At 40.0% G+C, this 27530-nt stretch overlaps 1 protein-coding gene across 1 annotated transcript in view; it reads left to right on the plus strand.

Annotated features, from left to right (window-relative positions):
* The window catches only part of ADAMTSL1 (ADAMTS like 1), a gene marked incomplete at both ends in the record, with an annotated part of 200758 nt that overhangs the window by 52709 nt on the left and 120519 nt on the right, over window positions 1-27530 (plus strand). Inside the window, 3 exons of the mRNA XM_082013297.1 lie at window positions 7246-7372; window positions 13014-13088; window positions 16028-16185. Coding sequence (XP_081869423.1) covers window positions 7246-7372; window positions 13014-13088; window positions 16028-16185 — 360 coding nt within the window. The remainder of the gene's footprint in view (window positions 1-7245; window positions 7373-13013; window positions 13089-16027; window positions 16186-27530) is intronic.

The raw sequence follows: 27530 nt of genomic DNA on the forward strand, positions 1-27530 counted from the left end.
GATTAGTGTTTCATAGTCTGGGAGAAGAGAATGGGTCCAGAGGACAGACTTTGTTGAATTTACTTTTGGTTTCTCAAGCACGTTGTTCAGAGGAAGCTGAAGGAAAGCTGCCTTGATGAGTTTTGACTTATAATGGCCTTTGCAACCACCTTCCATTGTAGTATTTTCATCCTGTACAAAACATGGCAAATCTTTCCCCCGGAAATGCTAAATAAGCTGTCTATCCAGACATTATTCTTCTGGAGAAAATAAAGCATTTCAATAACAACCTGCTATAGAGCACTGACTAAAAAAATGTTAGGGTTTTTTTGTTCTCCTCCATCAATAAGAGCACAAGCATGAAAGAATAACACAGAAACTGATTCTTACTCTGACAGAATATGGACATGTGAACCCAAGTCCAGACAAAAACAAAGAAAAGTGTGAATGAAATGGATAAGTGAATATGAATAACCACAAAAGTCTCTTTACTTCCTCTTGTCATTTATCTATAAACTCTTGGAACTTAATTCTGTTTAAATGTTGCTCCATACTGGATGGCAGCCTCTGGATATCTGTATCATCAGCTCCACATCTGTGGGCTCTCCTATGTTGGCCCACACAATAAATTATTTGGTTATGTATGACTGAACCTGAAAAATTCAATCCTTTTTATGAGGGAAGATTCACTGTAGTGAAATTTGCATATAAGGATAGGAGTTGCCTTTTTCCCTCATCCAAGATTTTAATGCTTCTATAAATCCTTATTTAGAAGTTGTAGCTTTTAAATTTATTTAATTGCTTCTTTTTAAATCAAGGGTGGTTTCAGAATGAGGTTACATTTATTCTTTTCCCTGAGGGGAAACCTGAGAAATAGGAATTTCTGTTGAGTGCCTTTCTGCTGCTGGGAGTTTGCTGTTTGCTTCTAGAGCTTTGGCTGAACCATTGATTCTCAACGTATTGTGTCTGCTGTGCTGGTTGGGTGAGGCTCCATGAGGGTCTTGGTCTGTGTTTAACCATAGTAGTAGCAGAGAACCCTGACTAGCTGGGAATGCTAGACTGATGGGACAGATACCAAGCAGGATCTCCAAATCAGTGCCAGTGGATCGACCAGTGGTAGATGAGGCAATAAGCAACAACAAACCACTGAGCTGGCCAGCCACACGCTTAATGTGTTAGAAGGTGGATCTCCATCACGCCAGTGGTTACATTTAACAGTTTGGCGACTGATCAGTGACTGAAGTTTGTTTACACTGCCTGAACAATTGCAAGTTGTGTTTGGCTGAAGTGCCAAGTGAGTACGTTGATTACACGTCACTGGGCCTGCTGTCACCAGTGCAGTTACAAATTGCCTTGCCATTGTGAAATCGTCTTACGATCTTCAGTTACCGTTGCTGACTGTGGTGTGCTTGCACCTAAATTCCTTGGAACACAGGAGGATCCTGCCTGGTACTTGGTGCTGCAGAAGACTGCCTGTGACGGGGTAATGTCAGCAGGCTCTGCCAGAAAAATGCTGAGGCTGCGAACTGTCATCATAAGGTGTCAGTGGACTGAAGGGCAGAGAGAACTTGGCCAGGGGTTGCGAGTCCTTGTATCACAGACACCAGCCCGGTTCCAGTTTGCTGAACAGCCCGGAGCTTGTTGTCTCCACAATAATTTAAAGAGTACAACAGCTTTTCATCCTGATTGAAAAACAGGATTTTGGACCCAGTTGAAACAGTGGCTCTGATCCAAAACTTTCTTCAGCTGAGCAGTGACAATCAACACGAGTCCCAGATTGAGCCCCACATTTAGTATCCAAGTGAAGGGCAACTTTGTTTTTCTCGGATTCTCAGAACCTCTTGTGTTTGAACTGCAGACATGCCCTTTGAAAAACAGAGAGATTTATTTATAATTGGCTAGATTTGCAAGCTTGCTTTATTACATTATTTCCTGCCCAGTGTTTCTTAATACTGAATAGAAATTATTATGAAAACTTCTTACTTCAGGGCATTTCCAGGCTAGCAGGGCTGAAGCAGAACCTGTCATTGCTGGTCCAGTTTTATTTCTGGAAAAATCTGATAAACTGAGCCAGAGTTCAAGTCCACAAGGGGAGCACATACACACAAAACATTTATGCACGCACTCAGTGAGTTCGTTCCAACTCCTGTTGTGGGACTTTCAGCTTGATGCCTTTAAACTATATGTGAGCAGTTGCTCCGCTAACCTGATGACTGTCTTTTTTCTTGCAGTGTCCTGTAAAAAATATTTTGCTTATGTATCTCAGAGTCAGGAATATCCCTATTTTTCTGTTTTGCCAACTCACCGGCTGTCAGTGGAGTAAAAGTAGGAGTGGGGGGTAGAATCAAACTCAGCATGAAGTATGGGACTTCAGCCTAAAACGTAATATGGAATCTTTACCTCTGAGCAGAACTGTGGTATTTTATGCCAGAAAACAATACAGTCTCGGCCAACTAGGGATTAGCTGTTATTATTCTGGCTTTTTGTTGCTAACTTTTTTATGCTAAACCCATAAGGAGAATAAAAAATCAGCTCACTTTAGAGGTGGTAAAGAACTGGGCAGGGACTTGGTAGTCACCTATGACTTCCTCACTCTGGTACTGCATGGCTGACATCTTCCATATACTGGGAGACCTCCAGAGCTCTGCATGATCTGCCTTTACTGCTATAAGGGCATTTAACCCCAATAGCAATGAGCTTCATAGGAACACCTTTAGAAATATGCAAGAGCTTCACCCAAAGCCTATTAAACTTTTACATGCATTTTCTTGATTTTAATGGGGTTTGGATTAGATTGACAGGGAACTGAATGGAGCTGCTTCTGACATTTTGTGTGGTAACAATCTGCAGTTCAAGCCTCTGACCACACTTCAGCAATTTGAAACTCAAAAGATTTCAGTGTGGAAAGTCTGTGCTTCATTACACTGCTTTAAGGGGAGGAAGCTTAACATGTAATAGAAATGAGTAACAAAACTGCTTACTTCAGAACATTTCCAGGCACAACTTGTTGTAGTAATCCATTTTTGTTCCTGGTGGGGGCTTCCTCCCCAGGCCTTTATGGATTGAAAAAGACTTCATCTCCCTAAACCCCTCAGGATATATTAAGATCAGCACTAGAATGCATTGGAAAAGGAAGTTTCCATCCCACAGAAACTTTAGAATTTCAACATTGGTTCTAGTTTCAAACCAAGACAAGGAGATGACATTTCAAAGATTTTCAGAGAGTGAAACATTCCCCAGACCTCTGGTTCAAAAACGTCAGTATTTTGTTTCAAGCTATGTCCACCAAACCATTACTCTGAGCTGTAGATGAGAGGTGCAATATCCCTATTCACTCCTTTGCCTCCCAAGCTGGTCAAGCAGTATTTTCCATGGTGCTTATTTTCATAGCGATTCCTCAACCACCCCTTGTCAGATGAGTGTGCCCGTGGGTCAGTGTCTTGGCAGCCTTCTCTGGCTCTTCAGCCTAAGTGAATCTACTGTTCATGATATCTGGGTCTCTCCTAGTCTGTTGCATCTTTGGCGTCCCTGATAACAGCCATTCCAAAACTTCCCCCTCTGTGTTTTGTTCATGTTATGGGTGGACACTGAAAGAAACAATTCTGCCTTCCTGTTCCTTGCTAACTCTGCAGATTTCGGGGGGGATGGTGACATATTTTCACCCATACCTTGATCTTTTGCAGTAAGTACTCTGCAGCCTTAACAGAGAGTGAAAATAATGTATAGAAATGACATCTTCTCAACTCAACTCAGCCAAACCTATGTTTCTTCTGCTCATAGAGACAAAAGTTATTATTCTCATGAACAGTGTATTTTTTCAGGAGGAATTTAATATTTCCTTGTCTGATCTTTTGCTTTCATAAGAGTCCAGCCTACATGATGTTTTCACAGAAGAGCTGCTAAAGAGCAATATAAGAGATCTGGAGTAGTGGTTTGCATTTTAAAGCATCAGTGACTCCATTGCAAACACTACCAACCTTTTTACTGAATGTAATTATCTCCTAAAGATTGAAGAAGGATTTTGCTAGGCAGTGAAGGTAAAAAAAAAGAAAAAAGCAGTAAACTTGGAAATGTTTTTTTTTTTATTTCAGGCAATAGTTAATCACCCATAAAGGTTTTTAATGAAAATTTCATACACATTCCCAGACCTCTGGATATCTAGTAAGACAGATAATCTAACAGAGTGAGGTAAAAATGCTCTGCAGAAATCTTGGGGAGAAATAGGAAATTTATTTAATTTCATCAAAATTTCTATTAGCATAAAATTATCTTGAGAGACTACCAATTACAGGAAGATTAAAACACATTTTGTACATACCACATAAGTTTTAGTATTCACAAGAGGTCTCCATTTCATTCATAATTCCGTTTGAAATACAGCATTTCAGCAAAATAAATATTTTTGTGCTATATACTGGCAATGCTGTCTGTCTTAAAAAGAGCAATGAACCTTAATAGGAGGGCCACAAAAATGATCAGAGGGGTGGAACATCTCTCCTCTGAGGACAGGCTGAAAGACTTGGGTTTGTTCAGCCTTGAGAAGAGAAGGCTCTGGAGAGAACTTATTGCAGTCTTCCAGTACTTAAAGGGGGCTTATGAGAAAGATGGGGACAGACTCTTTAGCAGGGCCTTTTATGATAGAACAAGGGGTAGTGGTTTTAAACTACCCTTTAAAAGAGGGTAGATTCAGACTAGATAGAAGGAAGAACTTTTTCACAGTGAGGATGGTGAACCACTGGCACAGGTTTCCCAAAGAGATGGTAGATGCCCCACCCCTGGAAACATTCCAGGTCAGGTTGGACGGGGCTCTGAGCAACCTGATCTAGTTGAAGATGTCCCTGCTCATTGCAGGGGGATTGTACTAGATGGCTTGTAAAGGACCCTTCCAACCCAAACTATTCTATGATTCTGTGATTCCTTTCACACCTGAGATGTTCCTGGCAGTCTCCTCTACAAGTTGTGACTTAGCTCCAAATTGCTCAATTTATAAGTTAACTTTAAGCAGAGTAGAGCCCGTGACAACCTGTGAGCTGATGATTCATAGAGTTAAAAAGGCTTTAAAGTAGTAAAGGCTGGTTTTGAAGTTGGTTGCCTCATGCCTGGATTTAAGATATAGCCCTTTTCACATCCAGGCAGTTCACATGTTCTTTTCAAAATAGGCAAAGGCATGCAGATTTGGATACCACTCTAGACTGAACTGTTGAATTAATGTAAAATATGTTATGAGCAGATGTGAAAGGGAATTCTGGCCTTTCCTCTGACATCTGGGTTCCTCAGCAGGACCATTCTCACTGTGGGTGCTGGTGAGCTGTAATGTGCTTGAAGGAAATTCATCTGATTTTTAGGCATTATGTCATACAGTTTTCAGATCATGCAAGTGATTTTTTTCTCATCTCGTCTATACAGAGACATTCATGACAGTTAAAGCAAACCAGTCTGTGTATGTCAAAGGCAGTTCATCTCCTGTAGGGATATTCTTATTCAGAAAAAAAAATAGACCTAAATCTTACATAATATCACTGATATAATTTATAGATCTGTACTTGGAAAATCTGTATGGAGTAGTCACAGTCAAGATAATCTGAACTTCACTTCAGCTATCTAACCATTATTTGTCATGGTGTTTCTAATGTGATAAAATGTCTCTTGCAGTCTTGGTATGACTAGGTTTTCAGGGAAATGTACCATTTATGCTTGACTGTTACTCCATTAGCCCTCATTAATACCTCTGTAGACATCATAATATAATACAGAAGCATAGGACACTGACTCAGTTCTGACCCAGTAGAAGTTGGTAAAGTCAAAGAAATTTGATGATAGCTTTCATCAAACCTGAATCTAAACCTGTGAAGTTTTAAATTAAATTAATTGTACTATCAATATGATAGATAACCAAGGAAACTGCCAATATGCCACTAGTAAAATAATGATGTTAAAATTAGGAACTGAATTGCTGAAATTAAATACTGGCTATTAATCAAAGCCTCCATTTTCACAGGCAAGTGAAGGGAAATTGTCAAACCCAGAAATACATCTCACCCTAGCAGAGATCTGCAATCCTGCACATGCAGATTTGCACAAATAAGGAATGTTAGTCTGAATATTTAAATGGGCAAGTTACACATGCAGTTTTTATGAGCCTGCATGATAAGTGCCCTGTTTGCTCTCATCAGTTCCTAGGACCCGCTCTCCGATTTAACCAAAACTCACAGATGTGGGAAAATTTAAAGCTGAGATAAGCACTCTATTTAAAATTCCCTGTGTTTATGTATACTCTGTTTGGCTAAGAGTCTTAGTGCAAACTCCTTAGAAGTACAATTTATACACAAATATGTTTTCATTGCTTACTTTGCATGCCAGAATGCTAGAAGGCCTTTCATTTTCTAGTATGTATAAAGATAATTGTAAAACTGTGTGGACTTGCTTAATTTCTTGGATTTCAATTATTTATGTGCAAAATGCATAACTTGGATGCAAAATTCACAGTTCAAACAAAAGGTCTATATTAACACTGTACTAAATAAATTCCTGTTCCATTTATTGAATTATAAATATATATTTGATTTTCCTGGGAACTGCAGGGTTTTTTGCAAACTGAGAAGCCTGGTTTATCTATTCAAGTTTTGAAATTTTGAACCAAACAATTTGCACGTAAGCATAAAGCCTGTTTCAGAGCAAGTAATTGCATTTCTGACTCAGTTCTTTGGTTTTAACCATTCCCTCCTTCTTTACCAGATCTTTAACAATGTCTCAACACAGGCATTGATAGTGTGGAATGGGATTATTGTCAAACATAATTAAAACCACATGGTTTTCCCAACTGCAAAGCAGGTAAAATTTCACTGAGATCGCAGCCATGTTACTATTTATCTCTGCTGTTCTTTGCTTTTGTCTATCTGTCTGCTTCCTATCTGTCTTCTTATCTATTTCAGAACTTCTTTGAGAAACTCAAGTTTCACAAACAAGGGTAATTTCTGATAGGACTCTGACCAAGAAATGTTCACAACGCCCTAAAAAAACCAACCTCTAACAATACTCTTTTCTTTCTCTGGACTGCAAAAGCCATTGAGTACTAACCTGCTCACTATCTCACATCTGAATTCCGCTCAAACTCCCAGCCAGATTTGTTCAGCCTATTTCATTGCTAAGGTACTTTATGGCCCTCTAGAGATGCTGAGAGAGAAATTTGGTGGTAATTAGTTGCAGAGATGGATCTAGCAGTCAGTCAGTAGGTGCTCACATTGAACTGCATATCTTTCTTGCCAGATCGTTGGCTGTGACCGCCAGTTGGGAAGCGCTGTCAAGGAAGATAACTGTGGTGTCTGCAATGGCGATGGGTCCACCTGCCGGCTGGTTCGAGGCCAGTATAAGTCCCAGCTCTCAGCAAATAAAGGTAAGCTGTCCTTTCTGGTAAAGTGCCATCTTCCCCTCAATGAAACATGTGTTTCTTGCAATCTAGATTTCACCCCACTCTTTCTCAGGCAGTTGAATGATCATAGCCAGTCTGGTTGTCCCCACAGTTCCTTCCCTCTTGGGTTAAATCAGGCTTGCTCAGACCACAGTGCTGGCTGTGGGGGTCGACAGAGGATTGTGGAAAGGTGTCACCAGTATATTCCCCATCTCAGCTAGCCAGCTGCTTGGGAGGAGCAGGAGAATGAGAACAGCTGGCTCTATCCACAGGGGTCTGGCTGCATTAGCTGACTAGGCATAGGACTGGGTCCACACGGCTCCGAACGGAGTGGGGTACGCAGCTCTGCAGCAGAGGGGAACCCTGTGGGGATGGTGGTGCCAGCCTGGCACAGGGCTCCCTCCCAGACCTGCACCCACAGCACGTCTGCCTGCACCACAGTGACTCAGTCCTTGGGTGGACGGAGGTGCCGAAGTCGTCAGGAGGTGCCTGCGTGTGGGGTACAGGAGGGAGGGAGGGAGGAAGGGAGGAAGGTAGGGAAGAAGGTAGGGAAGAAGGTAGGGAGGAAGGTACAGAGGAAGGGAGGGAGGGAGGGAGGGAGGGAAGAAGGGAGGGAGGAAGGTACAGAGGAAGGGAGGGAGGGAGGGAGGGAGGGAGGGAGGAAGGAAGGGAGGGAGGGAGGGAGGGAGGAAGGAAGGAAGGAAGGAAGGAAGGAAGGAAGGAAGGAAGGAAGGAAGGAAGGAAGGAAGGAAGGAAGGAAGGAAGGAAGGAAGGAAGGAAGGAAGGAAGGAAGGAAGGAAGGAAGGAAGGAAGGAAGGAAGGAAGGAAGGGAGGGAGGGAGGAAGGGAGGGAGGGAGGGAGGAAGGGAGGAAGGGAGGGAGGAAGGGAGGAAGGGAGGAAGGGAAGAAGACTACTTTGTATGAAGGAAGGAAAGGAATAATCCTCATAAGACTTCCATTGCTGAGGCAGAACTGTGCATTAGAGAGCAAAGGAAATAATTCACTAAGATTTAGGAATGGAATTTCATCTCATTGTTACTGTTTCTGAAATGTGCTTGAAAGGATTCAGAAATCTCCAAGCTCCTTGAGACATGATAGTATTTGTGAACTTTTTTGGCAAATGTCTTTTCCTATAGGAATAATTCATTGGTTTTCAGTTGCTTTGTGGTAAAAGGGTACTCCTCTCTTCTCTGCTGAGGATAAAGGCACTAATATGTTATTCACAGTACTAAAATGTTAATAGAGTCCCCATTCCTAATGGTTTGCTATAAAGATAAAGGATGTTATACAGGTAGAAGAGCAGATGGCAGAGAGCACAGTCTTAGAGTGAGACAAGTGTGAAAAAAATGTTAGAGAATGGATTGTTCAGATACATTTGCATGCAATTATTTGTTATACAGAATTAAAGTAGCTAATCAGATTTTGTATGCACTCTGTATAAACCACATGCCATTATTCTCTCCCCTGCTGTAGATGTACATGTTGTTATGCAACACAGTATGAATTTCAAATATATGAAAATTAAGTGCTCCTTTAAATTGGCTTTTTATAATTTTAAAGACACATTTATAGATCTCCTTCACATGTGTGAATTAATATGAATTCTTTTTGAGTTTTATTTCCAAACCTTTTATGTACATGCTGTGAATATTTGAGATTTTAAATGTTGAAAAGCTTTAAAAAATCTACTCTTCATTTATTTTCTGCATTTATCCTCCTCAGTGCTGTTTAAATACTTGTCGCTTTGGCACTTTCTCTCTGTCAGCATCTTGCTTATTTGTCACTGTAAATGTGTCTACATAAGCATATCTTGGAACAGGGCCTGATTTATTTGGTGGAATGACTGTATTGCAATTGACCAGTCAGTAGCTGAGTTCCAAGTTATCTCTATAATATAATCTTTGTTTCTCAAGAATTATGTCTGTTTTGTCCATGATATGAACATGACATTAAAATTCTATGTGAGCCAGACTGTCATGCAACGTAAGATAAATCAGAAGGGCACATGCAGCAGTGACCAGATATCAGCAGAGGTGTTCTGCAGGCTGAGTTGGGATTTTTATTTGCCTAACAGAGCACAGCATTCAATCTTGAGGGCTGTGCTAGGGAAATTGGACAGTGACCTTTATTCCAGCACTGTCCCAATAGTTTCTGAAGTTATTTATATTCCAAAACCATCCCAGACTCCGTCTTGAGCTCATCATACTGAATTAATTTCCTGTTGGCACTCAAATCCAGTTCCCTTCGCTATGCTGTTTACATCATGCAAAAGCATAGGTGAAGGATAGTACTAGAAAGAAATTCATAAAGCTTTTAAACAGCACTTGGTACAGGAACAGCTTCCTCAGTATTTATAGGGGTAGTGTACATCTCCCAGTGGCCTCAGATACAGAAGTATAGCTGGGCAGAAAGCAATGTGATATTGAATTCTCCTACATTTTTCATGAAAAAGGAAGCGCATGTGTCTATGCTTTTGTTTCTACTTAAAAAAAAAAAAAACTACAAAATACTTTGTTCATTCCAGAAATATCCTTTCCTTCTAGTCCTAAGCTTGGATAGTTCAATCTTTCTAAGTCTGCAAGTAAGTGAATCTTCCTTTTTTTAATATCTCTTTTGGAAAAATTGTATGTATCTTCCTATTGAGATGAGCTATATTTAAGCATGCTTCTTTGTATTCACCAAGAAGTTAGAGACTTGATCCCATAAGTGGTGGGTGAATTCTGCTGATCACTTTGTGTAAAGCTAGTATTTCTCTAAAAAACAGGGACATCTACTCATGAAGTAGATTACTTTTGAAAGAAAATTGTAGAAATTGCTATGCTTATGCAGAATAGGTATTTATCTAATCACTCTGCTATGGTTGTCAAAAATAAATGCAGTTCCAGATTTCCATTGAATATCAGCAGTAATGGGGAAATAGAAACAACAGCCATTTTTCATCATGAGAACTGACAGTTAAACCAGTTGTGCAAAATCCAAATTCAAAATCCAAAGCCATAAGAAACTGATCTCTCACGGGAGTCTGATGTATGTACCTGACATAAAACCTTTGCCTAGGTCCTTGCACTTTCTTCACAGCCCTGGGCTACTGTCCTCTCAGTTATCTGGGATTCTCCCTTGCCTCTGGAGGAAACAACTGCCCATTAACACACTTAGCACCTTTTCTTCAGGGTGTTCCACATGGTTGCTCCACAGTCTGCCCCTCTGCTTATTGTTGGAGGGAGCTGTGACTAAATATTACCATGCTTACTTTTACATGTCTCTTCACAGGAAATGTCTCCTTGTTATCACTGTTAACCTCAGGAAATTATCGTTCAGTCCCTACTGCTTCTGCTTTGCGAAAGCAGGATGTACTGTGATAAGCATAAATCCTGCCAAGCTTTGCATTTCACATAAAGTGTGCTAGGATTTCAAACGGAGAGCAGTGACAAGATCAGGTGAAATATAGTCCTGGCAATACCCTGGGGCAGAAAAGACATGCTAAGAATATATGACACGTAAGCCTTGAGATCTTTAAAGTGTCCAATTTTTCTGTGACATATCAGCGAGTTGTTAACTCTGCAGCACAGAGCTCGTAACTGAGAGAAAAACAAATATAATAATGATGTGGGACTGTCTTTAAATAAAACTTGTAAAAAGACCATTAATATTTTTTGAAAAATTTAAATTATTGTTTTCCAGACTCATTTCAATAAACATGATATATATACAGCAAAATGATACGTCATACTCACGGATTTTGTTCCCCAAAATGAATAAAATATATTTGTTCTACTGGGTATCTTGAATACGAGTGCCAGAATGATACCAATAAAATCAGTATTAAAATATCAATATTTAATGAATTTTGCAAGACTTGAATATTTGTCTTTTCAAATAGAAAATTTGAATTCTGCATAGAAATGAAAGATGTCCATCTTTGCTAATTAATGTGATATCAGAGATGTGCATGAACAGAGTGTGTGTTGAAAGGAGTTCAACCCCAGTGCTACAGAAGTCTTAGGAGACACTGAATTTTCTGGATAGGTTGAGGAAACATATCAAATCAGAATTTGAAAAAGGAGACAAGGTTCAGAAGAGACTGGGCACATGAACAGGCTTTATCTCCATGCAACTCCTGTGACACTCAGAGATTTATCAGACTGCCTACATTTGTCCCCTCACTTCCAGGATATTAAGAAGCCACAAAAGTATGGATATTTCATCCCATAAAGCTCTCCAATATAAGAGTGTCAGAAATTCCTATGATGCATGGCTGAATTTAAAATTTAAAAGTTCACATTTTTGTAATATTATAAGTTTGGATGAATGAATGTGTTCTGTAAAAGGACTCCCTGTTTCTTACAGTTTTCCCTCTTTCTGTTGTCTCTCTTCATTTTTTGACATAAAATGACAACATTAATAACTGCTTTGCTGGTAACTGATAATCCTGATTTAGCTAGGCTGAAACAGTTTTCTCAGTTTGGTCTGGTGAGAAGTGTAAGGCCCCAGCTAATAGGTTTGGATAAAAGATAATATGCTTTTATTGGCTGAGTTAGCCTTACCTGACAAAGCAACACATTGCTTTGAGAGCAGAGCTATAGTTCTAGCTAGTAGGCATTAGATGACACAGATGTGAGCAGTTCTAATAAACAGATGGTGAAAGGGGCTTCATTCCTCTCATGTCTACCACCTCCCCAAAAAATCCCCTTAGGCATGCATACTTTTTCTTTCCTGACTTCTAGTTGCAGCAGGAGGAGGCAGAAAGGACAGGGAAAGGTGAATGAAGAACCTAGACATGCTGGTTAGTCCAGGTCAGCATTCTCTGAGCACTCACTCCACAACCCAGGCATAGAGTTGGGACCATTTTCTATCATCTTTCCACGCCTTTCCTTCCTGTCTCCCTTCAGGACATTACTGAGGTTGTTGCCTCTTTAGAAATGCTGACCTAAGTAACTTTCACAGCGGCATGTGACCTACATGCTAATTTCCACCTCAGTTTAAATCCAGTTGGCAAAGCTCCCACGGGTTTCACAGGTGCAAGGTTCTGCTCTAAGACCTGTTTACATGACAGTCTAATGGGCTTCCATTTTTCTAGGGGCTTTCTGTTAGTTGTGTGGAAAGGGATGCAGGATTATAGCACTTCTAGTCATTAAAATAAAAGGTGTGAAAGCGAAGACATGCCTAAGGGAAGTGGGAGATCATCACATAGCATGGGCAGGGTAAAGGAGAAATTGTAGTGTTCAACTGGGAAAGAGTCAAGTGAAGGAATGGGCTGTTCTAGTTAAACATCAGAATAGGCTTGTGCTTCTCTACTTCACAAGCAGCAATTCAAAAGACTTGGAAGAGGTGTAAGTGGAGTCGTGGTGAAACAGTAAGCTGTTAGTTACTCTTGAAATCCAGAAATCATTGTGAAGGAGTTGAGAATAAAGAAAATCAGCAGGTTTGGGTCCTTCTAAGTAGAAGGTTCTTACCATATTTAACAGTGGGGTTTTTTTCAGATTTTTGAAGGTCTCTTATAATATGTAGGGTTGTTTAATTGGTCCAAAAACTTTTCTTTTGATGACCTTGTAAGCACCTATTTCACTGCTTATTTGAAAACATACGGGAATTGCTTATTTACTCCATGCATTTTTGCCTTCCCACAGTGGATGATACAGTGGTTGCTATTCCTTATGGAAGCAGACAAGTTCGCCTCGTGCTGAAAGGACCTGATCATTTATGTAAGTAGAAAAAATTTAGTGTACATTTGTTTAAGAAAGCCTTGCTAACCCACAGTGTTCTGTTTACACTGTGGTATCTGGTTTCCCTCTCTCAGACCACTGATTTCAACACAGGCATGAGTCCTGCCCTCAGAAGCTCTTCTTGGACCCGGTTACATCAGTGGTACACGCTCTTTTAAGAGCAGAGCTTTGCCAACATTGCAGAATGCTTTGCCCCTCTATAATTCTTCAGTCATTTTTGTTTGCTTATCCTTTGGCTGGCTCATTTGGTGCCAAGTGCTTTTAATAAAATATATCCCACTGAGTGAAGAAATATTGAGGACAGTAAAGTATAAGCTTCCCTACAGCTGAGCTTAGACAAGATGCTCATGACTTTAACACATGTTTCTGTTATGATAATCTCTTTCATTCCCATAGATGCACACACACACGGGTATTCACACACACAAAATCACAGTCCAAAGATCAGAAACAGCATGCACAAGTGAAACTATGCTCCTTAGCAGTGATATTTCTCCAAGGATTTAAGCCCACTGAGTGCTGCTAGCCCATCGTTTGGTGGCCATAACACTTCCCTGCTTTATCTGACAGCGGGCTGTGTATCCCAGCAGCTGTGTATCCCTCTTGTCTGGAAGAAGAGTCTCAGGATTTGAGAATATGCTGGGAGAGATGAAAGCAAATCCATTTCTTTCATTAATAGAAACTCCTTGCATCCCTCTCTCTTACCTTCCAATGCCATAGCTACTCACACGCTGCTCCTTTTTTCATCAGCAGCAAATCAACACTAGAGTATTGGCAAATGGGATTTATTGTCAGAAAAAACACAAACTGTGCTGCATAACCTCTCAGAAGCACAAATTCTGTAAGATAAGTAGGGCTTCCCTTCTCCTTTTCCAAAAGGTAATAGTACATTCCTGCAGCGGTGAAACACCAAACCATTCCCACTGTCTTCAGATTACTTCCACCCAAAGAACTTATACTGAGCGGCCAAATAAGGGGGCGTTTATCAGTCCTGTTCTGCAGCTTACTGCTTATGTTCAGAAAGCAGTGGGCATGCCATAACATTTTAATGGTTCTTTAGATTTAGAGCTGTGAATAAAAACCAGAAAATTACAGGTTATACACTGAGAAAAAATACATTATGTTTTTCTTAAAAGTTCAAATGCTGCCTGTACTTCAGTTTTAAGTGGCCCATCGGGTATTCCTGAGCTGCTCCAGCCTGGTTATTACTTTCCCAGTACATGATTTGCACTCTTATTTTCTCTCCAATCTTCTTTCCCAGTATAGATGTTCTCTTCCAAGGTAGACATATTTTGTACTTTTATTATTTTGTCAGTGGAATTGAGCTATAAGACAGCTTAGAGAGAAATGAGATTTTAGAAGGACAGATTGATCTAAAGCTGTCTTCACTCAGGCCATATCACATTTCAGGACAAAAAAATTTGAATCAGTGAGGTCTGCCTGAGTCACTGGTTAAGATTTAGATTAACTGCTCTGTGTAAACAAGAGTAAGTCCAACTACACCTCTTTCTTGTTTCAGATGTCTCCATTAATCTTTCTGTTCACCCATCAAAGGATTTTATATATGTATGAACTACAATTAGTTGGAGGGGAGGGAGTATTTTGCCCTGTGAACTTTGGTTATGGGAGAAGTCAACAGGAGGACGATTATATATACACAAGTCTTAAAACCATCTTTATCCCTGATGCATGCAGCCTTGACCGGAAATAAATACATGGCTGAGTACATCACAAAGGAAGAGACTAGTCTCACTGAAAACCAAGGAATTCATTAATATGGAGCAAATTCTTAGTGTACTGCCTCAGCAACTTCCTTCATGAATTAATTCCTGTGACCCATCCCAAAACACAGTCTGATTACTGCATTTATTTTTTTTATCCTAATTAAGGACTTAATGCATGCTAATAAAAACATTTCTTCCATTTACTGCCTCTGAAAATATGATTCCATCACAGATTAACAGTATGTCCCCATCTAATTCAGATTTTGCCTTAGTTGTCTCTCTGTGTGGGAGATTTTGTGCATAATTTCACAAATACTTGTGAAAGGATTACAGCTTTGCAATCCTTCATAATGAAATGCATTGTCACTTTGAAACAACTACAAGAAACGGTTTACTGGTAAACATGCTGTAAAGCATAATCTGGAGCTGGTGAGGAGGCTAGCTAGATGATGGAACAGATCTATTTTCTGACTGTTGATTTCCATTTAATAAATGATTTAGTATGTTTATTATGATTTAGCAATCAGAAGTAGCTGTTACCAAACAGTATCTAAATTAATATCCACTTTCTGGGAGCTGTAAATGCAGAGAGAGACAGAAGGAGAGCTCAGGATGGTTCAGGACCCCCCTTTTCTTCCTACTCTGCTGGGATGAATCAGACCACTCCTGGAGAGGAGGCAGGATTGCTGTCATACTGATCTTTCTTTCCTGGACGTCTTGCTTTCAGTTAGTTGTCTACCATAGCAACATGTGGTTAGTGACCCACCTTTGAACTGAAAGAGAGAATAACAGCTTAACGAAGCCAACACTCATGGGAGAAGGTCTGAGCCATGTTCCGTATAGGATCATGACTTGCTGAGAGTGAGTTAAATGGCAGCAAATATGCCTAACTAGGAATGAATTAATATGTCTGGAAGAGAGTAAAAATGTGACCTATGGGTGAGGAGGTGAATGTGGAGGTAGAAATCTAAGAGTTAAACAAAGCCAAAAAGCAGATGGAGGAGAAACAAGAAAAGGAACATATGGGAACATGAATAAAGTGTGGAAAAGAACAAAAAAAGTTGCATTATCACTAATTTAGGAGGCAAACCTGCACCAGCACTGTTTTGTGTTGGTTTTCTTTTTCTGTTCTCACTTACTTTTACTGCAAATTATAGTGCTTTAGTTTCCTGCTAATTGGTTTGTATTTGGCAGATTTGGAAACCAAGACTCTCCAAGGGGTGAAGAGTGAAAACAACCTCAGCTCCACAGGCTTCTTCCTCATGGACAATTCTAGCATTGACTTCCAGAAGTTTCCTGACAAGGAGGTATTAAGAATATCTGGGCCTCTCACTGCAGACTTCACTATCAAGGTGAGGGTTGTTGGTCATTGACCCCTTAGAGCAACATAAAGTAAGACAAAATGCATTAGAAAGACCAGAGATTTGCATTTAGAAAGACAAGACAAAATCTTAATTTTCTAGATCTTAATTTTCCAGTAGACATTTATCACAAAGCCTAGTCCAGGCTAGATCTTGAACTCTACATGAAAGCCTTTATAGGTAAATATCTGAAGAAGGCCTCATTAGACACTCCTCAGGAAAGAGACTGAATTTATTCCAAGAAAGGCATACTCAACATGTGCCCTAAAGAGAAAAGATTAACTCATTACAAGAAAATGCAGATTAGTTTCTGTATGTGCTGCTGAGGTACATATAAATCAAGGACATGCAGCTTGCTTTGCCTCTGACAAGCAAAAAGAAAGAAAGTCTGTGTCTTTGGCCCATAATTTGTGTGGTTTATACTAGTGTAATTGCACAGAAGACTGTAAGAGAGTAGAGAATGAGGTCCCCGAGCTCCAAAATAAATGGGATGACTTTGCTTGAGAAGTCATGGTGTCATTTTGAAGTTCTGCTTTGTGTTGCACTGGCAATAAGAATAAAATTGTTTCCTCCCATTAGAGCATTTCTATTCTTCCAGGTAATATAAAACACATTGCTGGAAGCAATGCACACATTCTGTAGGAAAACACGCATACAAAAATGAACACTTGGGAATTACAATAAAATAAATCCTTTTCCAGTAGGTCCAAGGAACTTGAAGGATTTCAGCTGTAAAACTGTAAAACCTGTATCATGTCCAGGACTACATAAATTTTTCACCATGGGCCCCAGAGGTACATGACATTCGCTTTAACCTAGAGCTGATAGCAGCTAGAATTTTGAACAGTGAACTGGAAAACACGATAAGTGATTGGGCTGGGTTAAGCTGGGCTGGAATGGGTTAGCTTGGAAAGGAGCAGAGCCCTATAGACTGTCCCTAACATCTTATGTTAGTGGAACAAAAAGCAAGCTGAAATTATCAGGACTGATTCACAAGGAGAAGCCTGACCTGAAGAATGCATTCATTTCTCTTTGAAGGTCAGAATGAAAATGCCGTAATAACAGAGATGCTGGTCAATTCAAAATGTCTAAAACAATTTTGCCCATATTACAGATGATATCCAGATGACGAACATCAGTGTGATGCAAACAGTATTGCTCACTGCATTATTTGTACTGTCTATGGATTTAAGGCAGCCTGGTTAGTTAGAACGTACCTGTTGAGGACAGCTGGTCATGTAGACCAATGTCCCTGAAATGGTAACAGGAGGGTCAGACTGTGCTCCTGGTATATCCACTGTTATCTTTTAAGACAGGGAAAATACCTTTATGCTTTGGTGTTTGCATTTCCATCTCTGTCGAAGCAAGGTAAGAAGCGCTGGTTAAATCAAAGGCAGTACCATTCCAACACAAAGATTCTATGATTCTGTGATTCTGTGATTCTATGGTTCTAAGGTTAGCATTAGAATTTGCCTTAGAATCATAGAATCATTAAGGTTGCAAAAGACCTCTAAGATCATCAAGTCCAACCATCAGCCCAACACCACCATGCCCACTAAACCATGTCCCAAAGTGCCATAACTACACAGTTTTTGAACACCTCCAGTGATGGTAAGTCCACCACCTCCCTGGGCAGCCTGTTCCAATGCTTGACCACTCTTTCAGTGAAGAAATTTTTCCTGATATCCAATCTAAACCCCTCTGGCACAACTTGAGGCTATTTCCTCTCATTCTATTGCAAGTTACTTGGGAGAAGAGACCAACACGCACCTCACTACAACCTCCTTTCAGGTAGTTGTAGAGCGATGTGGTCTCCCCTCAGCCTCTTCTCCAGACTAAACAATCCCAGTTCCCTCAGCTGCCCTTCATAAGACATGTTCTCCAGACCCTTCAACAACTTCGTTGCCCTTCTCTGGACATGCTCCAGTAACTCCATGTCCTTGTAGTGAGGGGCCCAAAACTGAACAAAGTATTTGAGGTGCAGCCTCAAAATTTGAGTGCTGAATGCAGGGGCACAATCACTTCCCTATTCCTGCTGGCCACACTAGTTCTGATACAGGCCAGGATGCTGTTGGCCTTCTTGGCCACCTGGGCACACTGCCAGCTCATGTTCAGCTGGCTGTCAACCAGCACCCCCAGATCCTTTTCTATCAGGCAGCTCTCCAGCCACTCCTCCCCAAGCCTGTAGCGTTGCATGGGGTTGTTGTGACCCAAGTGCAGGACCCGGCACTTGGCCTTATTAAACCTCATACAGTTGACTTCTGCCCATTGATCCAGCCTGTCCAGACCCTTCTGAAGAACCCTCCGACCTGCCAGCAGATCAACACTCAACTTGGTGTCATCTGCAAACTTACTGAGGGAAGACTTAATCCCCCCATCCCGGAGCCCTGGAGAACACTGCCTGTGACCAGCCACTAACTGGATTTAACTCCCTTCACCACAACTCTCTGAGCTCGGCCATCCAGCCAGCTTTTTACCCAGTGAAGAGTGCACCTGTCTAAGCCACAAGCCACCGTTTTGTCCAGGAGAATGCTGTGGGAGACAGTTTCAAAGGCTTTACTGAAGTCCAGGTAGACAACATCTACAGCCTTTCCCTCATCCACTGGGCGGGTCACCTGGTCATAGAAGGAGACCAGGTTGGTTAAGCAGGAAACCCATGCTGGCTGGGCCTGATGCCTTGGTTGTCCTGAACATGCCTTGTGAGCGCTGTCAGGTTTAACCGCTCCATAATCTTCCCCAGCACGGAGGTCAGGCTGACAGGCCTGTAGTTCCCAGGATCCTCCTTCCGGCCTTTCTTGTAGATGGGTGTCACTTTGGCAAGCCTCCAGTCATCTGGGACCTCCCCTGTTAATCAGGACTGCTGATAAATGATGGAGAGTGGCTTGGCAAGATCTTCCACCAGCTCCCTCAGTACTCTCGGGTGGATCCCATCAGGCCCCAGAGACTTGTGGGTGTCCAGGTGGTGTACCAGGTTGTTAACTTTTTCCTCCTGGATTATGGGGAGTTTATTCTGCTCTCCATCCCTGTCTTCCAGTTCAGGGGGCTGGATACCCTGTGGATACCTGGTCTGGCTATTAAAGACTGAGGCAAAGAAGGCATTAAGGACCTCAGTCTTTTCCTCATCCTTGGTGACAATTTCCCCACCATATCCAGTAAAGGATGGAGATTCTCCTTGCCTCTCTTTTTGTTGTTAATATAAAAACACTTATGACTATGGCCAGATTGAGTTCTAGCTGGCTTCTGCCTTTCTGATTTTCTCTCTGCATGACCTAATGAGATCCCTGTACTCTTCTTGAGTTGCCTTCCCTTTCTTCCAAAAGTTTTAAACTCTTCTTTTTTTCCTGAGTCCCAGCAAAACCTCCCTCTTCAGCCAGGCCGGTCATCTTCCCTGCCAGTTTGTCTGCTCCTGAGCCTTTAAGATTTCCTTCTTGAACAATGTCCAACCTTCCTGGACCCCTTTGCCCTTCAGGATTGTCTCCCAAGGGACTCTCTAAACCAGTGACCTCAACAGGCTGAAGTCTGCCCTCTGGAAGTCCGTAGTACTTCCCCTTCCTTACTTTACCAAGAATCCAGAATTCAGTCCCTTGGATTTTAAGTGCCTTGGATCAGGTACTTAAAAATTCTGTGCATTTGAATGATAGTTAGTTTTTTAATAAACAGCTAAAGAAGATACTTGAGATATTACTTCATGCAACAAGGATGTTATCATATACTATTTTTTTTTTTTTCTAACAAAATATTTTAGCTTCTGTATATTTCATTTGTTAGATTTTGTTGGATATACGAATGTGCTTTCAAATAAGGCTAATATAGGAGTACCAAAATGCATGCATACCTCTCAGATATGTCAGCTTTGGCAACTGTTTTCCATACTTACCATAACCATGACTATTTTGCCTTCAGCTTGTGAAAGTAAAGTACTTTTCTTTAAAAAATCAGATGAAAGGCTTCTCTGTGGTATTAGCAGGTTTTCCTTATAAAGTGGAATTTCTTTGGATGTCAATATTTACTTTCCTGGGACAAGACAGTTTTTATGCAAACAGATCTAAATGAATTTGTAGATGTAGCCGAACTCTAATTTTAGGAACATTTTTTCCAAAATGACTGTTATAATCCTTTTCAATTGACCCTGAATGCTCTTATTCAGACAGGTCAAGTTAGATATCTGGATATAATTCAGAAGTAGAAATTAAATAGGGGAGTTAACATTTAAGTTTCCTTATTGGTGGCGTGGAGTGCTTTAAAATTGCAAGAAGAAACCTCATGCTGTTTCTGTGGGAGTTGAATTGTAGAATTGCTAGATTTCTTAACTTTGTAATAGTCAGTGGTACATTCCTCGTGGGCTAAATTCTTGGCAATCTTTTCACAAAATATTTAAACAGTAAAAGTAATTCATTAAAACAGGTCTCCTTAAAAAATAAAGGTGTTATCACAAAATGGAAGAAAACCTGGAGTTTTTCATGTTCTTAAATTTAATATTCATATTTTGAGAATTATGAATTTCCATTATAAACTTTTAATGTTTGAAAGGCAGAAAACCTGGGAAAGACACCAGCAAACTTAAATTCCACTTGAATTTTGTTCCTAAATTCTGAGGATTTTCCCATTTTGATGTTTTTAATACAAAATTATGATTCACTTGAACAGAAATACCTTTTTCCTAAATGAAAGTGTCATGCTTGATAAAACTGTGGTGAAATGAAGGTCAGTGTCACTTGGAAATCTTTCTGGTTGACACTGTGATCTAGAGAACAGAGCAGTAATATCACATAGGAGGACTTGTCCGTATTGGCAGAGCCACCACTGATCTCCTGTGTTGCCAAGATCACATATTCACCTGCCTGTGCTACAAAGTCTCCCCTGTCAATATTGTCTGTTTCAGACAAAATAGAGAAACTTGAAGTAACCATTTCATGTCACACGTCTACACTTCTTTGAGCAGGATGAATCAATACTGTCAGATGGGGTCTACAGTTGATAATGTAAAGCTAACAGGCATCACTGGTCAACTATTTAAAGCAATCAGCACAACAAATACGAGCCACCTGAGTCATAGGCTTACTGAAACAGACAGTAGGGATTTCAAGGGAAAAGTTAGGGCTGGAAAAGCACAGCCTGTTAGGGTTTTCTTTTACAGGCTGTGGTTTTCTCATAGCTAGGGCCCTAGCTCTGTGGCTCAGCAAAGACCAGTGGGTTTAAAACAAGGTCTTGTAAAGGGTGTTGTCCAGGCTTGGGGCTGGATTGGAGGAGAAACTACTGTTGGCCTAGATCCAGGTTAGACTAGACTATGTTTATGTTGGTTTTCAATACCTGGTATCAAGATGAAGGCTTGTTCATAGGGCCTGAATGGAACAGCTTTGCATCAGGGATGTATAGGGTCAGATCGCATACATGTTTGTCTGGAGGCTGTCAGAGGTATTTGGATCAGGATTTGATTTGTATTGATGTTGTCTTTTGTAGTGCTAGGGCTGACAAGCTTTGGTTAAGGGCTGCTGTCAGAAGAAACTGCTTGGCTATTTTTTGTACTGGTGTCTGGGAGTACTGCTGGCTAATTTAGAAATGGTGCGGACTGGGTTCCTTTGAGTAGAGTTACTGCTGAGATTAGGATTTTGGCCACCAATTGTCCAAAAAGTCATAAAATAAGAGCTCATAACTGGATGCTGAGTTACGCAGAACACTAGAGGTAGCCAGACAATTCTTATCTCAGTTGTGATCTAGCACTGTCAGAAACAGCTGGTGAGAGAAATGCATTTGATTAGAGTCCAGGTTAACAAAGGAAAATAAAGTTGGGGCTTAGCCTAGACTTCCTGGGACTTGCAGGGGCATGCATAGATAATGCATGTACAGGCAGCCAACTGGCAGAGAGGTTGCTGGGCCGTGTCTGGCTAGGGCCAGGATTGGATTAAATAATCACTTTTGAACCAGGAACATACAGTGATTTACCTTGTGGAATGAAATAAAAAATTACTTCAATATTCGCTTTAGGGCAGAGGCCAAAAATGAAAATCTGCTCTAGCAGCAAGGACCTACTGTTTATGGCTGGCTTATTGTTAGATATTACCATATAAGAATTGGGGTGATGACAGTGAGGGTCTTCTGTGTAATTAATTCTGGTGCTGGCAAATGTTTCCAGACGAGATTATGTCTCATATTTGGGAGAAGGCTGCAGGTCAGGCAGGAAGTGTCGAACGATCTAGTCTTGGGAGCACTGGTAGATCAGGGTTAGGATAGTGCTCGTGGGAGTGGATGAGCTAGAATTAAGGATGAGCACACAGAAATAGTAAGAGTTAAAGCTTAGTTGTGAGTCAAGGTATTTTTTATCAAGGTCAAATGACTGAAACACGTTGCTTAATCTAGAAGAGGCCATTGGAATACAGTCCTTTCATCATAAAAAAATACCATCTTTTGAGGTATGTGTCTTCCTGAGGTCATTTCTGTAAAGTGCAGATTAGGTTTAGGTGGAAGCGCTTCTGTAACATGGTCTGTATCACTGGCTTTTATTAACCTATGTTCGCATTCAGTTTTTTCTCTTTCTAGCTATACTTATAAAAATCACTCATCCTGATTTCCTGATTTCCAAAAAACATACAATTGTTGTAATATTTTCTTGGTCAAGCTCAGAAGTAAATACCAGCCTGAAAAGAGACCTAATCTTTATTTATCTTGACTAGATCTTTTGACAAGTTCAGAAAACCTCCAACCTTTTTCTCCTGTTTTGGCAAATGTGGTAAAATTTATGGAAAGCCATGTAGCAGTGTTTTTCAAAATGATGTCCAGATTCTATTTCATATCTATGTTTTTTTTTCTGTTCAATATAAATAATTTCAATTAACAATTCTTAGAACATGATCATCCTCCTAATCAACATATTCCATCTATTGTACTTATAGATGGAATATCACAGAATCACAAAATCATTAAGGTTGGAAAAGACCTTTAAGATCATCAGGACCAACCATCAGCCCAAGACCACTGTGCCCACTAAACCATATCCTGAAGTGCCATGTCTACACATTTTTTGAACAATTCCAGTGATGGTGATTCCTCCCTGGGCAGCCTGTTCCAATACTTGACCACTCTTTCAGTGAAGAAATTTTTCCTAACATCCAGGCTAAACCTCCCCTGGCACAACTTGAGGCCATTTCCTCTCGTCCTATTGCTAGTTACTTGGGAGGAGAGACCAACACCCACCTCACTACAAACTCCTCTCAGGTAGTTGTAGAGAGTGATAAGGTCTCCCCTCAGCCTCTTCTCCAGACTGAACAACCCCAGTTCCCTCAGCTGGTCCTCATAAGACTTGTGTTCCAGACCCCTCACCAGCTTCGCTGTCCTTCTTTGGACACACTTGGGCACCTCAGCATCCTTCTTGTAGTGAGGGGCCCAAAACTGAACACAGGATTTGAGGTGCGGCCTCACCAGTGCCAGGTACAGGGGCACGATCGCTTCCCTACTCCTGCTGGCCACACTATTTCTATACAGGCCAGGACGCTGTTGGCCTTGGCCACCTGGGCACACTGCCGGCTTATATTCATATATGTGGAATAATATGTGGAACTGCTGTACTAGGTCAAGCAAAAAGTCTGCTTCACTCAGGTTTCTGTTTCAGAGAGGAATTGGTTTCAGATATTGACAGAAAGAGTGCAAGAAACAGATCAAGGTTACCCTTTGCTTGTAGATCCTCCTTCTTCACCCTCATGTTGTATTTGGACTGTTGTGTCAAATGACTCGAATAAGCCAGTCTTCAAGAATTTCTACAGGCACTTTTGTGCTATATTTGCCCTTTTGACAACATTTAGCTTGTGGAATGAGTTCCACAATGAACTATGCACTGTGTAAAATAAGGAATACCTCTCATTTTTAAACCCTTGGTGAAATATTTTCATTGATTCCTTCTGGTATTCCCAGTCTGAGAAAAATTAAATTATTAGTACTCTTTACCCTCTTTCTGCACTACTTCTATATTTGAGATCTCTGTCATCATCATTTGCCTATTTCCTAGTGTCTCACTCTATTTAACCATTACTTTTATCAAAGATGGTCCGTGCAAGGGTTATCCTTATTTCCCTTCTCTATCATTTTTCTGGTTCCACTGTTGTTACACATTCATGATTTTTATAATATACATAAATATGTAATTTGTAACTAGTATTTAAATACATAAATGTATATTTTGGAAATATACATTTCCTATAAATAAATGTGTAGTTAAATAAATGCAACAAAATTAGTTAGTATTTATTTTCTAGAAATAGATTAATTATGTAATATATAAATATGTATGTAGAGAAAGAGTGAACTGTACATAATGATCAGGACACAAATGTATTCTACTTGGCTGTTTAATGTTCTCTCCTTTTTCCTTCTTCTGTGTAATATTCTGTTAATCTTTTTAATGGTTGCTGCATACTGAGCTGATATTTTCAGAGGAATTCTTGTAACTATCCTACTACTATTCTGAATAGCCATAGCTAATGTGGAGGACATTTTCATGTATAATTACCATATATAATTAATTGTTTTCTCCCACAGGTATTATTTCTTTTTTACTGAACTTGAATTTAGTCTACCAAAGCTTCGCGTGCTTTCACAGTCAGTTTCATTTTTAGCTACCATTCATAATTTTTTTTCATTAGCAGCTTGGTCAGCTTATGGTTGATCCTTTATCCTGTTCATCTCAGGTTCTGGCTAACAACTCATGTCCTAGCACTCATCCCTGAGGGATTCCACAGGTTTTTTGTCCATTAGAAGAACTGGACTGTTCTCTGTTAGCCGGTCATCAGTCCCTGGGCAGATTATCTTAACTCACATGAACTTTGTCCAGGACTTTTGGTGAGGGACCTAGAAGAAAACTGTTACGTAAGCTACCTTTGTCAGTGTCCCTCATGAATCTTTGGCAAAGCAAACCAAAATGCTCGGAAAGCTTTGCCCTTCTCAGGGACCCATCTTTGAGTTCTGTTCTTATTTTCATTCTACCTACAGATGCCATAAAAGAGATAGAGATTATTGCTCTGTGGTTTCATGCATTACTCATGAAACTCCTTTTAGAAAATGTTGTTACAATTTTCTATCTATTTTCCTGTGATTTAAACAATAGCTTGTTCATGAAAATAGGCTAAATGTGATCATATGTGATTTGCATTCCTGTGCTCGTCGAAGAGTCCATGATTTGAAACTACTGGGTGGATGATGTTGGATCTAGAGATGTGTTATCATTAATCTTACATACTTTAAAATACTGCTGATCTGAAATCTACTGTCAGGTTCTAATTTGAGGCAATCAAGACAGTTTCTTAGACATGTTATTTTCTATTCCTCTGAAAAATTTTTATTTGTAATTTTTTCTTTTCTTTTTCTGTAACTTTTTTCTGGTATCATAATCAGTCAGTTTTAAGTACTCTTAAGCTTTGGTGCCAACCTTGTTCAGTTTTCATCATTTTAACAATTCTTTTTGTGGCAAACATTGCCTTTTTATTTTGTTAATTTTATTTTTATGCTGTATCTTCCACAATAGGATCTCCCTTTTTTTATTTTACATTACACTCTTAGGTATTGTCATGATTAAACTAAGGTTAATAAATATTCCACAGTGGGGTTTAAGGTGGCTTACTTAAAGATGAATTCTCTTACCCTGGGAGCCTGTTGGTGGTGCTGAAATGGCCTTTCTATAGATGAGTAGGGTGCTATGGGTAGTATCCACAGAAGAGATGTAGCAGGTCTGGTTTTGATGTATTTGAGGTTGTCCTTGGTTCTGTGGAGTAACTTTGGTCTTCTCATTTGAGAAGCTTCTCTTTTTGTTGCACTTAGTAGTGGATTCTGTACAGATTATCATGGCTCTTATAGCTGATACAGCAGGCTCTGTTGCTGCCAGCTATCCTGCTCAGTCCATTGCACTGATTTTCTACTTTGTTCTTCCTTTGGAGAGAATAATGGAATTTGAGAAAAGATTTGAACCTTCTAGCTTTCTGGTTTGGCTTCATGAGAGGCTTAGTCTAAAGGCTTTTTAACAGTCATCTTAATCACCTAAAGGAACACAGCTTAATACAAGATCAGGGCATGATGAGCAAGTTCAATTCAGAGATGCTTTGTAAAGCATGCAAATTGGTGATAATGTAATTTCACCGTGATTTCTCTGGCTGATTTTGAGGCTGAATTGAGAAGTAACAGAGGGAGCTGTCTTCCATATAAAGACAACCCCAAAAACCAAGATGATCCAATATAGGACTATCACAGCCAAGGGACATGAATGGAAAGGTGAACAGTGGACCAGTTCCCTGGAGCTCAAAGGCAGAGCTCCCTTCAGTATTCCAAAGGAATTAAAAGGCAAGCTCAGAGGGAGTCATCGTGTAGTCTTGCGTTAGATGGTATTCTCAAAAGGCTTCAGTGTCTCTTATGATTTACATTTTTTGTACATTTTATGTTATTTTAATCAAGCTTGTAAAATTATTTTCCCATGACAATGTCTGGCTCCTATTTCTGCCTCATGAAAAATTATGAACAGCAACAAATCTCTTGCACATCTTCCTTCTTTTTCAATGTAAGATAACGCTACATACAAACAGGAATATTAAAGCACTCTAAGCAGAGAAGAAAAACATCATACAAAAACTTTGGCTTTACTCACATGAAAAGCACAAAATTACACATGAAGATAGTTCTCCACACCCTCATCCCCAGTTTTTTTGTATGTTACTTAGAGGAATTCAACATTAAACTTCTTACTAATAAATCAAACCTCATGATTAGGGATTTGGCACTTGCAGAAAGCATTTGTAATAATAATGTGGAAAAATCCATTAGAAATTTCTAAATAAGCATGGTGACATGGAGCTAGATTGTAATATACCAGATCAAATGTCATAACACAAAAGATGGTATGCAATAAGAATTTGCTTTCTCTGTCCCCAGTTTGGTATATACACACAAGAAAGCAATGGTGTTTTTCCTTCTCCCCAACACACACAATTTCATAAACTGAGAATTCTTATTGCATACGCTTTTCATGGTTTAATCCTACAATTAATATTGATTATGTTGGTTATGAAGCTTGGTTATCACTGCTGATTATAAACTGCTGGTTAAGTTTCACCCGCCCTCCAATTAAACTTAGTACAGTTTTGTAGGCCAGGCCATGTGTTCTTCAGTGAACATAAACAAATGGTTCAGGCATATGCTGCCAAAATCAAGCATGAAAGGGTTGGGCTTCAGGGTATTTTGCATGTTTGTTTTTATGTGAACTAATCAAATTTGGGGGCTATAGGAAAAATAGTACAATACAAAGGTGAAGTCAGATATTGCAGATATTGGTCACAGGACAGATAAGAATAATTAATAAAGAT

Source organism: Phaethon aethereus (assembly GCF_964289735.1).
Source record: "Phaethon aethereus genome assembly, chromosome: Z".
NCBI lineage: Eukaryota > Metazoa > Chordata > Aves > Phaethontiformes > Phaethontidae > Phaethon > Phaethon aethereus.